Genomic DNA, 17,185 nt, shown 5'->3' on the forward strand with positions numbered 1-17,185 from the left:
AGCAGCTCACTGTCATGGCACCAGCGCTCAAAGTGTTGTGTCTGAGGCGATGCTTTCGTCTGAGTCGGCCGATTGCCAATGCCAAAATCTCCGCCCCCCAGCTGGTGTTGCTTGAGTGGATGGATGCTTATGATCCATGCTCTGTCCAGCTTGGCGAGATGGCACATTTGCAATGGCTCAGCCCCGGTGTTTTTTATGTATATGGACAACATGACACTAAATACAATCACTTTTGCCTGAGGATCATGCATCAGTTCAAGGCCGTGCACGTTCTACAGCTTGTACTCTTCTAGGTGAGTTCATTTTCTTGTGTGTAGTTGTGTCATCATTGTAACACGTTAACATGTCAACAATAGATAAGAAGGAACATGAAGTTGTGTTCAACTAAAGGAACGTGTCATTGGAACATATCACATACTAGAATAGCCTAAATTCTCACTTGTTTTATACTCCCTCCGATCCTAAATTCTTGTAGTGGTTTTAGTTCAAATTTGTACTAATACCACGACAATAATTAAGGATCGGAGGGAGGACCTTTTTGGAAAGCTTGGCATTGCATTGGCTCCAATGCCAATATCACGGGATATTGAGATTGAATGCCAATATTTTTGTTTGGATGTTTAGGTATTTGGAATCCACACTTGATATTCAGGTTGAATGCCAAATCATGTTTGGATGGTTAATGTGATGAACTGAAGTTATATGATGATTATAATTTTTATATACATGCCTAATGTTGTGATCTTACACACACAAAAAAACTATGAACATTCACTCGGACGATTAGCGCACAAAAAGCAAAACAATGACTAATCAACGTTCTGTAATTCTGAATTCTTGTCTTGGCCGTGAGAGAGCATGCGGTGATCAAGCAATGTCTCTTCAGTAATGAATTAAATTTCAGGAACTTGGCACTGCTATGCCTTCTTGGTTAGCTTGATTAGTTGGGCTGAGCTCAAACTTTTACCCTTACTCTTTATCTGTCCTCTTTCCCAGCATATCTCTGACCTGTTCTCTTTTCCTGTGGGATATCCAGAATTAATATTTAAACAGATTGTTACATTTTTAGCGAGGACCCAACACTACCTGATATTTGTCATTTAGAATTTCATGTCACCATTTTCAGCAAGGGCTTTATTAACCGTTCCTTCTATTAATGTTGGTTTCTCCGTTACGATGCTCATTGTTTGCAGTTCTTGTTCAAGAAATACCTGGCATACGAGAAATCTCACGGCGACAGAGAAAGAATGGAGCTTGTGATGCAGAAGGCAACGGAGTACTCTAAGATTTCACAGGCCTGATGTGAGCAATACACACGAGTGTCTGCTGCTGTCTTCACGATCGTGGGTGGTGATTCACGACTGTTGCTGATCGAACTCACTTGACTTGCTGCTTGATGAAAGGAGCACATTTGTGTCCCTGGTGTTATCCGGGAAGAAACTTTGGATAATACCAGTCATGGGCTCTATGCTTCTATGCTTTTGGCATGCCTCGCCAATTTTTTGCGTTGTTACACTTGAGTGAAAACGAACGTTTTTAGTTGAAAATTGCGGATCACTGGCTTTTGTTGCAAATGTGGTTCATTCTGGAAACGGAGATCAAAGTGTGAAAAAATATGCAACTTGTATTCACAGGGGCATAGCCCAAATATAATACAGGTATGACAAATATGTAGAAACTATGTTGTACATCTTTAGCACCTTTATCAAACTATTGCTGATTGAACTCACTTGGATTGCTCCATGATGAGAGGACCACATTCACTACTTACAACTCCTGATAGAAATTAGACTCTCAACGTAAGGAACAACATGGTGCAGGTACAATTCGCCATCCTCTCTCCCCAAATCCACATCCACTTCCAGGTCCACCGCTTCCTCCAGACGCCCGCTCTTCTCATAACACCAGTAGAGCTTCTCGTAGTCGACGGCCACCAGCATCCTGCCCTCACCAGCCCACACCGGCAAGAAGGCATCGAAGCCGAGGCCCTCATCCAAGGTATCGATCCGGCACCGCGGAGACCACGACATGCCGCCGCCATCGTCGACAAGCTGCCACACGTCAAAGACCGTCGCCGACGCCGTGTGGACGTAGCAAAGGTTCCCGTCCAGGTCCGTCAAGCTGGCCAGGGTGTAATGGTACGAAGTGGCCGGCGGCAACGGGATCACGGCGAACTTGTTGTCGGACAAGCTGAACTTGAGTAGTTTGTTGTTGGTGGATACCCAGTACAAGGCTCCTCCTATGCAGACAGGACGGGACGGGACGATTGGGAGCGGCGGGTCTTCGGTGAGCTCCCAGGACCAGGAAGAATCGTCGTCGCCGCCGCCGCCGAGCGTGAACAACTCGTGGCCGATGTCGACGCAGGTGCCGTCTTCGTCGTCGCGCCGGTAGAAGTACCTGGCTACGACGTAACGTTTGGTGTGCGGGTTGAAGCCGAGCGCCGCCACGCTGGCGGGCTCCGTCCGGGACTCGCGGGCATCGGGTGTCCCCGGCGGCAGCGCGACGAACTCATGCGTGGCCGGGTTGCACACGAAGACTTGGTCTCCGGCGGTGGCGATGGCGACCAGGCCGTCGCAGTGCGTGGGGAAGATCGCGTTCGTCATGGCTGCTGCTTGCTCGTGTGTTGAGTGATTAACAACAAACGATTTCTTCATCATCAACTCTTCCTCGTCGATGGCGTCGGCGGATGTCGGCGGGCCGAGGCGAAGGCGGTGGAAGCTGACATCCTTGGAGAGCTCGTCTTCTTCTTCTTCTTCGTCGATGGAGCTCTTGCGGGGCATGACGAGGACGGGCGGCGGAACCCCGCGGGGTAAGCGATGGTGTTCACGGTGGCGAAGGGCGAAACCGGGCTCCGCCATGGCGGCGCGCCAGACGCGGCAGACGGACTTGAAGCGCATCAGGCATTTCGCGGGGAGGCGCGGCAGGATCTCCGAGATGACTAGGTCGTCTGGGAGGGTGCAGGCCGCCGGCGGTTTTCTGGTGATGCGGCGGCGTTTGTTGGAGGAGGGTCGGGGATGATCCATAATCCTGTAGACTGTCAGTGTATCCCGTTAATTTGCTTGTACGTGCGTCGGCCTGATTCAATTGCAGGATCGATGTGTGTATGTACGTACGCGTATATATTGGGGTTGATTACCGCGTTAGTTAATCCCGAGTCCGAGTGGTTAACCAGAATTAATCGATCCGGTGGCCGCTAATTAACTAATTAATTCGATCGGTTAACACCATCCGTTGATCCATGCATGCAAATGCGATCGATCCTTTGTACGTCCCTTGTTCGGAAACGCGTTTCGCTTTCTCTCAGTCCGTGGGCTTTGTGTGTTTTGTGGGCCGGTTCGTGCATGCCAATGGCCAAGCCCAACGTGCGTATAGACCTCCCAACACCCGTTCAATTTTCCTACTGCACGTGCACGTAGTTTCGCAGGCTAGAAATCTAGCCACTATACTGGACGGGAGTATGTACAAACAATGTGTTTGGTACGTATACCGAAAATGAAAAACCTTACTCTTCTATCTACCCACACCTTTAATTTCCGAGCCCTCGTGGACAAACGGCCGATGTCTTCCTTTTATACTCGCCTGTGCCGCGCCATGAGCAAAGCTGATCGATGCTGCCTTTGTATCTCTGAACTCTGAATCACGTTGGAGCCAGAAAAACATTGCTTTCGTAATAGCAGGGAAGTCGCCGGTCAGAGCTTGAAGACGCCAGCAACAGTGATATGAGAAACAGACTACCGTTCCGAAGAAGAAGGAGATAAAAGAGGGTTGGATGACCATTTCCGATCCGCCTAGGAAAACATAGCCTCACTAACTCTATGACGAAGTTGAAACTAGTCGAGACTCGCCGATCGAAAAAGGAACCAGTAAACTGAAATATGTATACTACCTGCAAAACACGATGAGAAAACTAGATCCACCATTGCAAAAGAGTAGCAACCAACCGGCCCACACTCCTCAACAACACCGATGAGATCGTCGTTGACGAGATGGAAGAGCAGTTAAGTAAAACTTATTCTTGACCCGTAAAATACCGTCATCGTCAGCATAACACCCTGTCATTTGACCAAATCCTAATTTCAGAGACCAGCTATAGTGCCAAGCGCAATTCCGGGTTCCCCACTCCCTCCTGCCGCAGGAGCGGCAAGCTGAGGAGGTAGGACCCGTCGGTGCTTGCCGGCCGGCCGAGACGAGAGATGAAATCTGAGGTTGTCTAGTGGCGGCCAGGTGGTAGGAGCAGTCCAAGCTAGAGTTCAGTCCGTGGTATTGTTTTTTTCTTTTTGACAGGGAAACACATCAAAATTAGCAGGGACAATTCAAAGTAATCAAAATTACGAACGTGCTTTGGTAATGTACACAAATATGACCTGGTAACATGCACAAATATGTTTGTTTTTTTATCGGAACCTGCACAAATATGTTGTTTAAAGTGTTTAAGTGTCTGCTATACCCGGCCCCTTGTCCTTGTTTCCTTTCAATTTTCATGTCCCAGTCGTGAAGCCAACTGGTCTTTTTTGAACGTTTCGGAGTATAACATTACTGCCCGCCACCGATTGATTAAAATTACCTATATATGGAGCTTCGTTTTACCTATGCTATATAGCTAGGAGTATCGTGGAGTGTTAGTTTTTCCTTTCCTTTTCGAAAAAGGCCAGTATGCTATTGCTAGCCAGGAGTATTCGTGCAGTGTAAAACCGTAGATATATAGTGCTGACTTTTTGTTCTCTTCTCTAAAGCTTTTTCTAAGATGTTACGTGACAGACTACACACCCCATATAGCCACCAAATACACACACAGGCCTTAACCCACGTGTGTGTCACTCCTACACTGGGATCATCTCGCATTGCATGTGAGATTTCCCAAGCGATGAATATGATGCCCCCGGCCCGTTCAAATTCTCCTGCTGCGCACGTGGTTTCGCAGGCCAGAAAAATCTACTGTAAAATACAGCTGTACCGATCATCAATATATACGTACGTACCAACAATGTATTTGGCATATATACCGATCAATATACATCCATACCACGTTGCTCCAAAATTAAATACCTTCCTCTTCTCTCCTCCCCCACATTTATTAATTTCCGGACGTCATCCTCTCCATCTTCTCTCGAAAGCTACACGGAATACTTATCTTTTTCTCTCTTGCTAAGTAAAGTAATCAATGGTTTCCACTCTACCTCGTGCTAATCCGCCACGCTCCAAAGACCTATAAATACCCCCGCTCCGGCGCTCCTCGTGCCTCATTCAGTCATTCCTAGTACTCCAAAAGATCCAGCTGATCCAATTTGTCTGTACGTAGCTGCTAGCGAGCAATGCCGACGGCAACGCACCTGGACTTCCAGGCGGCGCGGGGGGTGCCGGAGACGCACGAGTGGCCGGTCCTCCACGACCACCCGGTAGTGGACGGCGGCGCCGGCGCCGGGGAAGACGAGGTCCCCGTGGTCGACCTCCGCGACGCCGACCCTGCCAAGGTGGCGGCGGCCATGGCGCGCGCGGCGGAGCAGTGGGGCGCGTTCCTGCTGCTGGGCCACGGGGTTCCCGCGGATCTCGTGGCGCGCGTGGAGGAGCGGATTGAGGCCATGTTCGCGCTGCCGGCGTCGGAGAAGACGCGCGCCGTGCGTGGGCGCGGCGAGTCCTGCGGCTACGGGTCGCCGCCCATCTCCGGCTTCTTCGACAAGTCCATGTGGTCCGAGGGATACACTTTCGCCCCTGCCAATGTCCGCCTTGACCTCCTCAAGCTCTGGCCCGACGCCGGCCCCCATTACCTCCTCTTCTGGTATCCATGCTCGCTAATTTCTTTAATTTCACTGCATGTATCGAGGTCTTCTGTAGTTCTGTGTTGGCTTACGTTCTGAACGTGCAGTGAAGTGATGGAGGAGTTCCACAAGGGGATGTTTGCGCTGGCCCACAAGCTGCTGGGCCTGTTTCTCTCGGCGCTGGGGCTCACTGCCGCCGACTGCGCTGCCGCCGCCAAGATCGCGGACACCATGGCCGCCAGCATGCACCTCAACTGGTACCCAAAGTGCCCGGACCCGAAGCGGGCTGTGGGCCTGATCGCGCACACGGACTCGGGCTACTTCACCTTCGTGCTGCAGAGCATGGTTCCCGGGCTGCAGCTCTTCCGCAGAGAACCCGACCGGTGGGTGGCCGTGCCGGCGATGCCGGGCGCCTTCGTCATCAATGTCGGCGATCTCTTCAACATTGTCACCAACGGACGCTTCCACAACGTGTTCCACCGTGCTGTTGTTAGTCGCGAGAGTCACCGGGTCTCGCTGGGCTACTTCCTCGGCCCGCCGGCCCAGGCCGTGGTCGCCCCGCTCGATGAGGCCCTGACGCTGGACAGGCCCAGGCCTGCTTACCGTCCTGTTGTCTGGCGTGAGTACATGGGCCTCCGGGAGAAGGCCTTGTTCGTTGGGGAATCCGCGCTCAAGATGATCGCTGTCGCCAAGGATGATGCACCACAGACGCCGAAGTTGCATGAGACAAGTTAAAAATTAATCGGTGAAACAATCGGAGGGTTGATAGTGCTACGTATCGGAGAAATTTGTTAACGGCAGTGGATTCGATGAGCTTGATCGGGAAGCTAGCTAGATGAGTGCGGGAGAGAGAGGAGGAAAGATGTGGTTGGTGCTTGAATAAGGTTTCCTCCATGCATGAGTCTATGTTCATCTTAATTACTTGGTTGTGAGTGTTCATATGGTTATGCATGTTCATCTTGTGGTGATATCGACAAAGCTAATACGAGGTTTCATGCGAAAATGACGGAGTCACTTTTAGAAAAGAGCTTTTTTACGGTATCCTGGTACTCCAAATCGTAACATGGCGTACCAGACATATCTGATGGTTAATAGCAAAAGGGTAATTTGGTCTTTTCTCCTATTCTAATCGGTGTGTCCAGCCCAGCCCGACCCAGATGGCCAGACCGGTCTCCGTCATCGCCGCCAGAACGCCCAGGCTGATCTCCATCGCCGACGCCAGAACTCCTCGCCTGAAATCGATTCGCCGACCCCAGCCCGCGCGTTCCAATCGAGCAGCAGCGCCGCTCCCCATCGCCCCCACTGCCGTTCTTCGCCGCAGTCCCAGCCAATCGAGCCACAGCGCCGCCCAGTCCTCTCCATCGAGCATCAGAGGCCGTCCCAGCTCGATCGATCGATGCATGGTCCTCGTCGCCGGCTGGGTCACCTCGATCTTCCCAGCGCCCGCTGGAAAGTACCATCTCCGCCGTTGGCTGACCGGCCTCGTCTCCTCCGTCGGCGCCGCGGCGGCCAAAACGAGTGTCGCGACTGCCAAAATTCAAATCGCCGCACGGCGGCCTCCTCCGCCTTGCCGGTGCAGCACCTCGTTCCCTCCACCGCCAGACCGGACCTTCCTGCAGCTGCAGCAGTGCCTTCGGTCGGCTCTAATGGTGCAGTGACCTCATCCCATCCGCGCGCGGACGAAGCTTTTTTTTTTCATTGCAAACCACAGGATCGACCAAACTATCCCAAGACAATTACGATTTTGCCCTCCAACTCAAGATACTCCGGTGTTTCTGACTCAGTACTCCACGGGACTAAGGATGGAGTACCATCTAACACTAACCACTGGATCAGGACAAATAAACGGCTAATATTAAATTAGGGGTACTGTAAAAGAGCTCTTAGAAAAATGCAAAAAGCACAAAGTAAACAGTTTCTAAATTTCCAGTAAGCCTTATTGTAAAACGGATAAATAGCAAAAACTGTATAATTTATCTTTTTTTGTATGGCTCGCCGTTTACAATTAGGGGCAGAGTAAAGATTTAGATATAGATGAAGGCAAAAGGAAAACATATGTGCTTGGAGAGGACAAGCTCAGTATAAGTTCTAGTAATCTTATTTTCCTTTCATTTAGTTTAGTAAAAGGAACAGTTGCTGTGAAGCTTGTGTGGACTACTGGACTGTTTATCAGAACTTGTTATTTTACTGGCAATATTTTGTACGGGAGATCTGAATGACTTTCATCGAACTAGTACTACATTTTATATATAATGGCAAACATAAGTGTAAATTTGATAAGCTATCTCGGGGAGTTACGCAAAATTTGTGTTCCTCACTCCTCACTGTTCTTATGCAAATGCAGCAGCAACACTGACACGGTTACAGGTGATTTTCTGCAGCAGTTTCTACTTGTACTGTTTGTATGATTGCATTTACTATATGATGCAACCAATATGGATTTGATCATCTATTCAGAATTGTGCTCAAGCCAGTGTAGACCATGCTTGATCCGTTAACCTCAAATCTCATATCAGATGGATTTGGCTCGCTCTCATCATGCTGAGACCAACTAATCTTAACGATGTTCATGAAGAATACGAAGAAGTATCTCTGAATTCCTTCTTGAGTAACAAAGAACTGTGGTGAGTATAAAAAACAGGCAATGTGGTTCTTTAACCTGAATGAATGAATTCTCATATTTCACATCAACCCCGCCTGTCATAACCATCCCTGCACGCAACTAATTTTACAGGTTAACTCACCCTGGAGAGTGCACAGACGGGTACTCCAAGCAAGAAGCAATTTCAGCACTTGGCTGTTAACTATTTCTCCTCGGCAGAGGTAAGTTAATTAACCTCTGATTATGCCAGGTTGTTAATTTTCCCGGTCCGCAGATGGATGGCACCATATCTGAATCTGAATCTGAATCTGATTCGTCCGCTTGCAATTGGCAAGTTGGCCGGTCTTCGTCCCCGACTCGGAATAATTTCGTCGTCTCCTGATTAAGGTTATTAACCCAGCTTCTAATATACGTAATTAACCAACGACTCGATAACGCAAACGTATGTTCGAATACACGATGAGTTCAGACGTCGCGGTGTTCTCGATCGAGGCGGCGACGCCATCGACGGCGCAGATTGCATCACCGCTGCCGTCGACGTGGCAGGAGGACAACGGGGAGTTCGTCGACGTCGAGCTGGCGACCGGAGACGGCCACGGTGGAAAGAGCAGCCGCCACCTCGAACTGAAGCTGGCGGCGCTGTACTCAAAGATCGCGGTCCGTTGCTGTTTCCCGAGTTTTTCTGACAGAGAGTAGAATAGAATCGATCGCCGCCAAGTGGCTCTGTACAAGCACGACTAAAGTTTTGCTCCGGCGATCAGATGATCAGAAACTCGAATTCTGCCACCAATTTCTATTGTACGGTTGTATCTACTCCCTCCGTCCCATATCAAGTGAGACGTTTTTTATACATGGATATATCAATATTTGAACAAATTTGAATCACTTAATACGGAAAGTATATTTATGATGCTATGTGCAACTAGGAAGACTAATTACTCTGGCCCGAGAACATTGTTGATGTCTTAATGTTGCTTTTGAGTTCCTGAACTTGTATTTTGGAAAGCAGAACCTGGTTTAGTTTTTGCTGTGTATGGCTGCCAGCTTAGGCCGAGGCTCCCCCTTTTTGTCTTGTTTAATTGCACTAATGATCAAAATTGTGTAGTAAAACAACATGTATAAAAATAAGACGGCGACTATTTCTCAATCGATTGGTTTTTCAGAAGAATGTTTTAAATCTCAGTCGATGCGCAAAAGTCGTTGGATTAAGATCTGAATGTCACAGAAATAGATGGGCCACACTACTAGTTTACAAGATTTCCTGAAAATTTACGACGTTAATACATGGGAGAGGTTGACCCCTCACTAGTTATGCACACTTACAACTCCAGATAGATATAATTCACTAATCATATATATACACTTAAGTACAACTCCTGATAGAAATTAGACTCTCAGCGTAAGGAACGGCGTGGTGGCGGTACAATTCGCCATCCTGTCTCCCCAAATCCACGTCCTCTTCCAGGTCCAGCGCTTCCTCTAATCGCCCGCTCTTCTCGCGGCACCAGTAGAGCTTCTCGTAGTCGACGGCCACCAGCATCCTGCCCGCGCCAGCCCACACCGGCAAGAAGGCCTCGCAGCCGAGGCCCTCATCGAAGGTATCGATGCGGCACGGCAGCGACCACGTCATGTCGCCGCCATCGTCCGCAAGCTGCCACACGTCATAGACCGTCGCCGATGCTGTGTGGAGGTAGCAGAGGTGCCCGTCCAGGCTCGTTAAGGTGTTTAGTGTGTAATGGTAGGAGGTGCCCGGCGGCAACGGGATCACGGCGAACTTGTTGTCACGGAGACTGAATTTCAGCAGCCTGTTGTTGGTGGATGCCCAGTAGAAGGTTCCTTCTATGCAAACCGGACGGGTCGAGATGATTGGCAGCGGCGGGTCTTCGGTGAGCTCCCATGACCAGGAGTCGTCGTCGTCGCCGCCGCCGCCGCCGAGCGTGAACAACTCGTGGCCGATGTCGTAGTCCAGGGTACCATCGTCGGCGCTGCAGGCCTCGTAGCGGCGGTAAAAGTACGTGGCGACGACGTGCCGGTTGGTGTACGGGTTGAAGCCGAGCGCCGCCGCGCCGGGCTCCGGCCGGCATTCGCGGACGTCGGGGGTCCCTTGTGGAAGGGCGACGAACTCGTGTGTGGCCGGGTTGCACACGAACACCTGGTCTCCAGCAGTGGCGAGGGCGACCAGCCCGTCGCAGTGCGTGGGGAAGATCATGTTCGTCATGCCTGCTAATTGCTCAGTTGGCTGATGATTAATAAGAGATTTCTTGAGCATCAACTCCGGCTCGATGGCGCTGTCGTCATCATCTGCCGGCGGCTGGAGCTGTCCAAGGCGAAGGCGGAGGAAGCTGATATCCTCGGAGAGCTCGTGGTCTCCGTCAGCGATGCGGGGGATGACGAGGACGTCCGGCGGAGCCCAGCGGGAGCGGCGGCGGTGGTCGCGGGCGAAGCCGGCGTCGGCGATGGCGGCGCGCCAGACGCGGCAGACGGACTTGAAGCGCATCGGGCATTTCGCGGGGAGGCGCGCCAGGATCTCCGAGATGATTACGTCGTCTGGGAGGGTGCAGGCCGCCGGCGGCGTTTGTTGGAGCAGGAGGGTCGGGAATGATCCATAATCCTGTTGGCTGCTGTATGCATGTATCCCGTTTGCTCTTGTACGGGCGTCGGCCTCCAATTGCATGTGCGTAGGCAGATACAATGGGTTGGTTAGCGCGTGATTAGTTCGACTCCGAGTGGTTAATTAACCAGTAAGTTTTTTTTAAGAAACGTCAGGTTTTATTTGATTCAATAAACAATGTACAATTGAAACTAAAACCAACAACAAAAAGTTCTGATGAAACTAAAAGTTATGTCAAGAGTTTTTGAAGTAAAAAACTCTTGATCCGTCATCCGTATCTTGAAACTCTCCATTTCTCCGGTGATGAAATTGCAGAAGACAAAAAATGCGCAACCTAGATTAACCTTGTAGGTTTTGAATAGCCACATGAGTCGCTCACTGCAACCGATGAGAACTTAATATCGTTGAACGCACTCTGACCGGAGACACACCCTTTGCAAGGCAGGTTGTCGATCTGCTGATTTGTCGCCGAACCAACTAGAAAGAAGACCAAAATAACGAAAAAACAAACCGCGAGATCCGCTAGCTCCATGGAGTAGATCGTGTTGACTACACCAGAAAGAGGATAGAGCCGGGAGACTATTATTCCATACGCCGTCCCTTCTCCACCAAGATGCCGTCACGAGGACACAAAACGTCACAAAGAAGATAGATAAACTGCAGTCAGACGTTGATCTATGATTTCCCTCGTCACCCGATGCCTAATCGGCGGTCGGAGAGGAGGGGAACCGGAAGAAAAACGCAGATCCGAAGACTCCTGGCCGCTAGGATTCCACCTAGTCGAGCGAGTGAACTAGACGATGAAGCTGCCTACCGATACGCGCTGGGCCGCGGTGCTCCGTATTGATCGATCCTTGTTCAGAAACGCGTTTCGCTTTCCCACAGTGGCCGGCCCAAGAAGCAAGATCGTTCAAGGCCCAGGCCCAGGCGTGGAGCAGTGACCATTTGACCCTCCTTAGTTTAAACAAATGAGTCTTTTTAAAAAAAGTTGTGTCATTTTAAAATTTTAGTTCGTTTGGTTGAACTAAGGAGGGTCAGGGTACCCTGAGGGTCACAATTTTGCAGCTCTATAGAAGCTAGGCAGCAACGAGAGTTGCTTTAAAAAGGGCCCATATTTAGGTTGAAACGGTCCAATTTTCCGGAAATTTGTTTTGAATTAGTGCAAGTTGAGTAAAAAAGTTTTAGAAGTCCATCACGCTCACCTGCTCTCTGCAGCTTTTTAAAAAACTCATGCCGTCGACCAATTTTCCGGGAACCCCTGCAGCTTATAAACCGTACCCAATTACCCGTCGACCAATCGCCCAGCACGCTCCCCTGCTCTCTGCAGCCTTCCGTCCCTCGATTAGTCGATTCTCTCCGGCGGCGTGAGATCGACAAGGGCAAAGCTCATGCCGGACCCGGCGAGAGCGAGACCCAGCGGCGCACGTACGAGGTCCTGGACGCCGTGGCAGCCCTGGAGCCCGGCACCGCGCGGCGGCTCTGCTCGACGGTGCGGCAGATGCGTCGCAGCTCCTCCGCCGACACGGACGCCATGAAGAACGCGCGGCAGCTCCTCCGTAGCGCCATGTCCGGCATCGACGACTACGCCGCCGTCTACAGGGCCTGGATCGCCATGGAGACCGAGGACAGCGGCATCGGCATCGGCGTCGCCAGGGAGCTCGTCCTGGACTGGGGTTGCGTGTGCACGGCCGAGGGCACTGCCGACGAGTACGCCGCGTTCTGGATCGATTACCTCGCCTTCGAGCTCAGGCAAGGCTAGAGGGGTTCTTAAGGGAATTGATTTTTTTAGAGCTAGACTTCTATGGCAAGAGAAAGAAAATGTTAAGAAATATCATCTAGTTAGTTGGCCTTTTATCTGTCCTCCTAGAGACCAAGGTGGGCTTGGGGTGACAGATGTCAGTATTAAAAATATTTGTTTACTATGCAAGTGGTTGTGGAAGTTAGAAACTAGCGATGGTATTTGGCAACAATTGATTAGAAATAAATATCTTAGAGCTAAGTCTATTCATGAATTCAATGTTAAAACTGCCAAGTCTCAATTCTGGTCTGGCCTAATTCATATTAGAGAGATTTTTTACAGATATTGTAAAAAGGAAGTTAGGAATGGAAAAAATACATGTTTCTGGGAAGATTGGTGGGTAGGTGACTCCCCTTTAAAAGTTACATACAGTAGACTTTACAATTTAACTGATAGGAAATATATTACTGTTGAGACTGTTAGAAAAGAAGGTTGGGGCTGCTTTAAATTCAGGAGACACCTGTGGGGTGATACATTACAGCTTTTTATGGAGATGGTTAGGATTTGCGATGGGATACCCATTAGTCAAGATAATGATAAATGTGTTTTGCTTCTTGATAAGAAGGGGGTCTTCACAGTTAAGTCTTTATACAATTCTTTGGTTGCCAATCAGATTGCTGTGCCTTTTAAGAATATTTGGAAAATTAAGATACCCTTAAAGATTAGGATTTTCATGTGGCTGATAGCTAAGAAAAGCATACTTACTAGAGACAATTTATTACATAGAGGTTGGAAAGGCCCTAGTACTTGTTTATTTTGTAGTCTGGATGAGTCTATTGATCATTTATTCTTACATTGTCCAGTAGCTAAGTTCTCATGGGGTATTGTTGGATGTGCTACCGGCATTAAGACTTTACCTTCTACTATGGATCAAATTAGTGACTGGATTTACAGTTTTCCTTACATTCATCGTAAGATTTTGTTTATTGGTGTGGCGGCTCTTTGTTGGACAATTTGGAAAACAAGGAATGAGGCTTCTTTTCAAAGTAAATTCCCAAAAGATCCTGCTAACGTGGTTTTTTTTGTTGTGTTATTGGTTGAAGTACTGGGCGGGTCTTCAGAAGGGTAGCATGAAGGAGAAGCTGATGATGGGGGCGCAGTTACTTCAGCTGGTGGCGACCGATGTTCTGCATCCTCGGCATGGCTGGAGTCTCTGTCAGAGAAGAATACTGGGAACTTGAGGAGCTCTGTGTTTTGCTGAGAACTGGTTTTGATTTTGGCCTGGAGCCATGCTTCTACTTGTAATTTGTGGAGTCCAGTCAGGCTGGAGGTCTGGCTGTTTTTACTTTCCTGTCTTTACCTTTCTTGAGGATGGACCTCGTTAAGACTTGGATCTTGTAGTCCGATTTCCTTAATGAAATCGGGAGCGTGCTCCTTTTTCAAAAAAAAAAAATGGCGGCGCGGTGGGCGTCCGGGCTGTTGTAGCGGATGCCGCCAGGGCGTGCCCGCAAGACGCCGCCGTGCGCGCCATGTGCGCCCTGGCGGAGCGCCGGCTCGCCGCGGGTACTCCTGCGACGCCGAGGTGTCGTCGCTGGTGGACGAGGCTCGGGCGTGCTCCGTCGAAGGCGGTCATGGCCGTCGCTGCTTGTCGCTGTTCGCCTGCCGCCGCGTGGGTTCGTAGCGACATGGCCGACGAGCTTCGGAGGTAGATGACCGGATTCATTGGATCCTCGTAGTTGTAGGACAATGTAGAACATCGGAAGATTCAGTTGAGAGTTGTATAAATTCAGTCGATCGAATTGCTTGATTGGTCTGTCAGGTTGTGCTGCAGCCTGCAATAGTTGCCTGTTGCTATGATCTGATCTGATCTGTTTCTTTTTCTTTTTCTTTTTTTTCTTTTTTGAGGAACGGCCGTTTCAGCACTCCACGCTTCTGTATCTGCCCATCTGCACGTGCATGATCTCACCACCCTCGCTTCTTTTTACGAAATCCGGTAGTACTCAAAAAAATTTAAGTGTTTGTAGAACTCTACTTGCTGCATCTGGTTCAGATAATCGCACAAGAGTTCATGATTTCATCTAAATGTTCTCTTTTGTGTTTTGCAGAAAAGAATTTCTAAGTATTTGGTGTGTGTTTAGAGCAAGAAAACACCCATGTAAGTTTGCATCTGTTTTCTGACGGAGGACCCTATTCGTTCTTGGCAGATTGGCATACGAGAGCGAATAGATTTGGTCTCAAGCTTGCTCTTTATTTTCTTTTTCGTGTTTTACAACCCTCGACTGAATCTTTCAATACACTGGATCGCTGTAATTATCACGTAGATAAACTGTACAATCAGTAATCCAATGAATCCGGCCTAGTTCTGAAGCTCGAATCTTCTTACATCGACATTGTGCTACAAAGGATCTAATGAATCCGGTCTAGTTCTGAAGCTCGTCATCGCCATGGCCGCTGACGACGGAGTCGTCCGCGTGCGCCGCGCGAGTCTCGTCCACCAGCGACGGAGCCTCGTCCTCGGCGCAGGAGCAGGAGCAGCGGCCGCCCTGGCGCACATGGCGCGCACGGCGGCGTCGTGCGGGCACGCCCTGGCCGCGTCCGCCGCGACGGCCCGGACGCTCGCGGCGCCGCCGTGGCGGAGCTCGAAGGCGAGGTAGCCGATCCAGAACGCGGCGTACTCGTCGGTGGTGCCCTCGGCCGCGCACACGCAGCCCCAGTCCAGGACGAGCTCCCTGGCGACGCCGACGCCGATGCCGCTGTCCTCGGTCTCCATCATGGCGATCCAGGCCCTGTAGACGGCGGCTTAGTCGTCGATGCTGGACATGGCGCCGCGGAGGAGCTGCCGCGCCTGCTTCATGCCGTCGGCGTCTGCGGAGGAGGAGCGGCGCATGTCGCGCACAGCCGAGTAGAGCCGCTGCGCGGTGCCGGGCTCCAGGGCGGCCGCGGAGTCCAGGAGCTCGTACTTGCGCCGCGTCTCGCCGGGTCCGGCTTGAGCCTTGCCCATGTCGATGGCACGGGATGATTCCGTTCTGGAATCGTGGTAGCGCGTACGGGACTTGTTTTCGGTTTACGCTGTGTTAAAACTAATTCATGATGAACTCAAAAACTTTGTGACTTGACTTTCACTAATACAAAATAAAATTTCAGAAATTTGGAGGAAGATCCAAAACAATCAAGAACAAAATTCCAAAACTTTTTGAAAGAACAGATGATCCAATTCCGGAACGTGCGCACCCTCGTAGATGTGCTCATTTTAATTTTTAAATTTTTTTATCTCTCGAACCAGTAATCTGATTAAAGATACAAGTGCTTCAAGACAAGACCATAATTTAATATGTTTTGACGATATTTTTCCGCCGCCATCGATTACCATGTTAAATTATCATGGCTGCCATTTTATTTGTGAAGGGTTACCATATTAATAATTGATCCATCAATGAGATAAGGTTAGCAAGTTAAAAACTTGTATTTAAACATTGCATTGCAATTCAAGCTGATAGAATGAATATTTTAGTGTTTAAACAACTAAGAGATGCTATCAAAAGCATAAAAATGCATTGATCCAAATTTTTACCAGGCACATGTTGATTCTTAGCAAACTAGTAATTAAGCGATACTAACATGGTAAACAATGAATCATTACCATATAAAAAACACAGCCACCCACAGGGGAGGAAAACCTAGCCACCACCCTTCCAATCTCACCCAAGAAAGTGCAGACCACCGTCTAGAACACGAGTCCCCTCCTCCGCTGCCTGCCGCTCCGACGACGGGAAGGGGTGGGGACCCTTGATCTGGGTTGTGTGATGGTTAGGACTCTAAGAAGGTTTGGTTTCTCCGTAATGGCACTATGGTGGATATGGATATGTCACGGTAGAAGAATAAGGTTTACTCGATCCGCAATCCACCTCATCGGCGGTGTAGGGGAGGGCAGTGTATCGTTTGGTTGTTGCTCTTTTGGAATAGTGGATTTGGTTTCGTTTTCGTGTTTTGCAGTTGGTTTTCGTTTCATGGTGCCTCTTCTCTGATCGTTGAGGTTCGGCCATCTTCGACTCCGTCACGAAGCTAGTGAGGTTAGGTCTCTTCGTCAACTTCTTCTCCTGGACAAGGTCTGTTTCTCATAGCACTATCGTCGGCATCTTCTGGCTTCGATCGCGACTTTCCGGCTGCTGAGTCAACAACGTGTTCATGGCTCCGACGTGATTCGAAGATTCAGATGCAGCATCGAACTTCGTTCACGACGTGTCATCGGTGAGTGTAGGAGAGAGACAACGTCGTTTTCCTACAAGGATTTGTGTGTAGTTTTCTTTTACATAAAAGATGGCCCTGTGAAGATTGATTGATTTAATATTTGACATTGGCTTTCTCGCTGAAAAACAAACATGATAAACAAATGGCAGAAAAAACTCTACAGGGGACAAACTTTACACGTGAATTCTCCTTCTTGTCCAATGTAGGAGAGCAGCACATTTGTACAGCGT

At 49.6% G+C, this 17,185-nt stretch overlaps 4 protein-coding genes across 4 annotated transcripts; 2 read left to right on the forward strand and 2 right to left on the reverse strand.

The window, feature by feature from the left end:
• Nucleotides 1-1,763: 1,763 nt before the first annotated feature.
• LOC104585045 (F-box protein At2g43440) lies at nucleotides 1,764-2,603 on the reverse strand. Its single transcript, XM_010240953.1, has one exon. It carries the CDS (start codon nucleotides 2,601-2,603, stop codon nucleotides 1,764-1,766), a length of 840 nt encoding a protein of 279 aa, XP_010239255.1.
• A 2,655-nt stretch (nucleotides 2,604-5,258) lies between these two features.
• Nucleotides 5,259-6,643, forward strand: LOC100826477 (gibberellin 3-beta-dioxygenase 2-3). Its single transcript, XM_014902852.2, has 2 exons — nucleotides 5,259-5,776; nucleotides 5,864-6,643. Exons 1-2 carry the CDS (start codon nucleotides 5,313-5,315, stop codon nucleotides 6,489-6,491), a joined length of 1,092 nt encoding a protein of 363 aa, XP_014758338.1. The 5' UTR covers nucleotides 5,259-5,312; the 3' UTR covers nucleotides 6,492-6,643.
• Nucleotides 6,644-9,721: 3,078 nt separating this feature from the next.
• Nucleotides 9,722-10,576, reverse strand: LOC104585046 (putative F-box protein At5g52610). Its single transcript, XM_010240954.1, has one exon. It carries the CDS (start codon nucleotides 10,574-10,576, stop codon nucleotides 9,722-9,724), a length of 855 nt encoding a protein of 284 aa, XP_010239256.1.
• Nucleotides 10,577-10,814: 238 nt separating this feature from the next.
• On the forward strand, nucleotides 10,815-14,052 carry LOC112268672. Its single transcript, XM_024454602.1, has 3 exons — nucleotides 10,815-10,931; nucleotides 12,234-12,718; nucleotides 13,811-14,052. The coding sequence occupies exons 1-3, from the start codon at nucleotides 10,815-10,817 to the stop codon at nucleotides 13,839-13,841; spliced, it is 633 nt and encodes a 210-aa protein (XP_024310370.1). The 3' UTR covers nucleotides 13,842-14,052.
• Nucleotides 14,053-17,185: the final 3,133 nt, after the last annotated feature.

The sequence above is a fragment of the Brachypodium distachyon genome, chromosome 4 (genome assembly GCF_000005505.3).
Source record: "Brachypodium distachyon strain Bd21 chromosome 4, Brachypodium_distachyon_v3.0, whole genome shotgun sequence".
Taxonomy (NCBI): Eukaryota; Viridiplantae; Streptophyta; class Magnoliopsida; order Poales; family Poaceae; genus Brachypodium; species Brachypodium distachyon.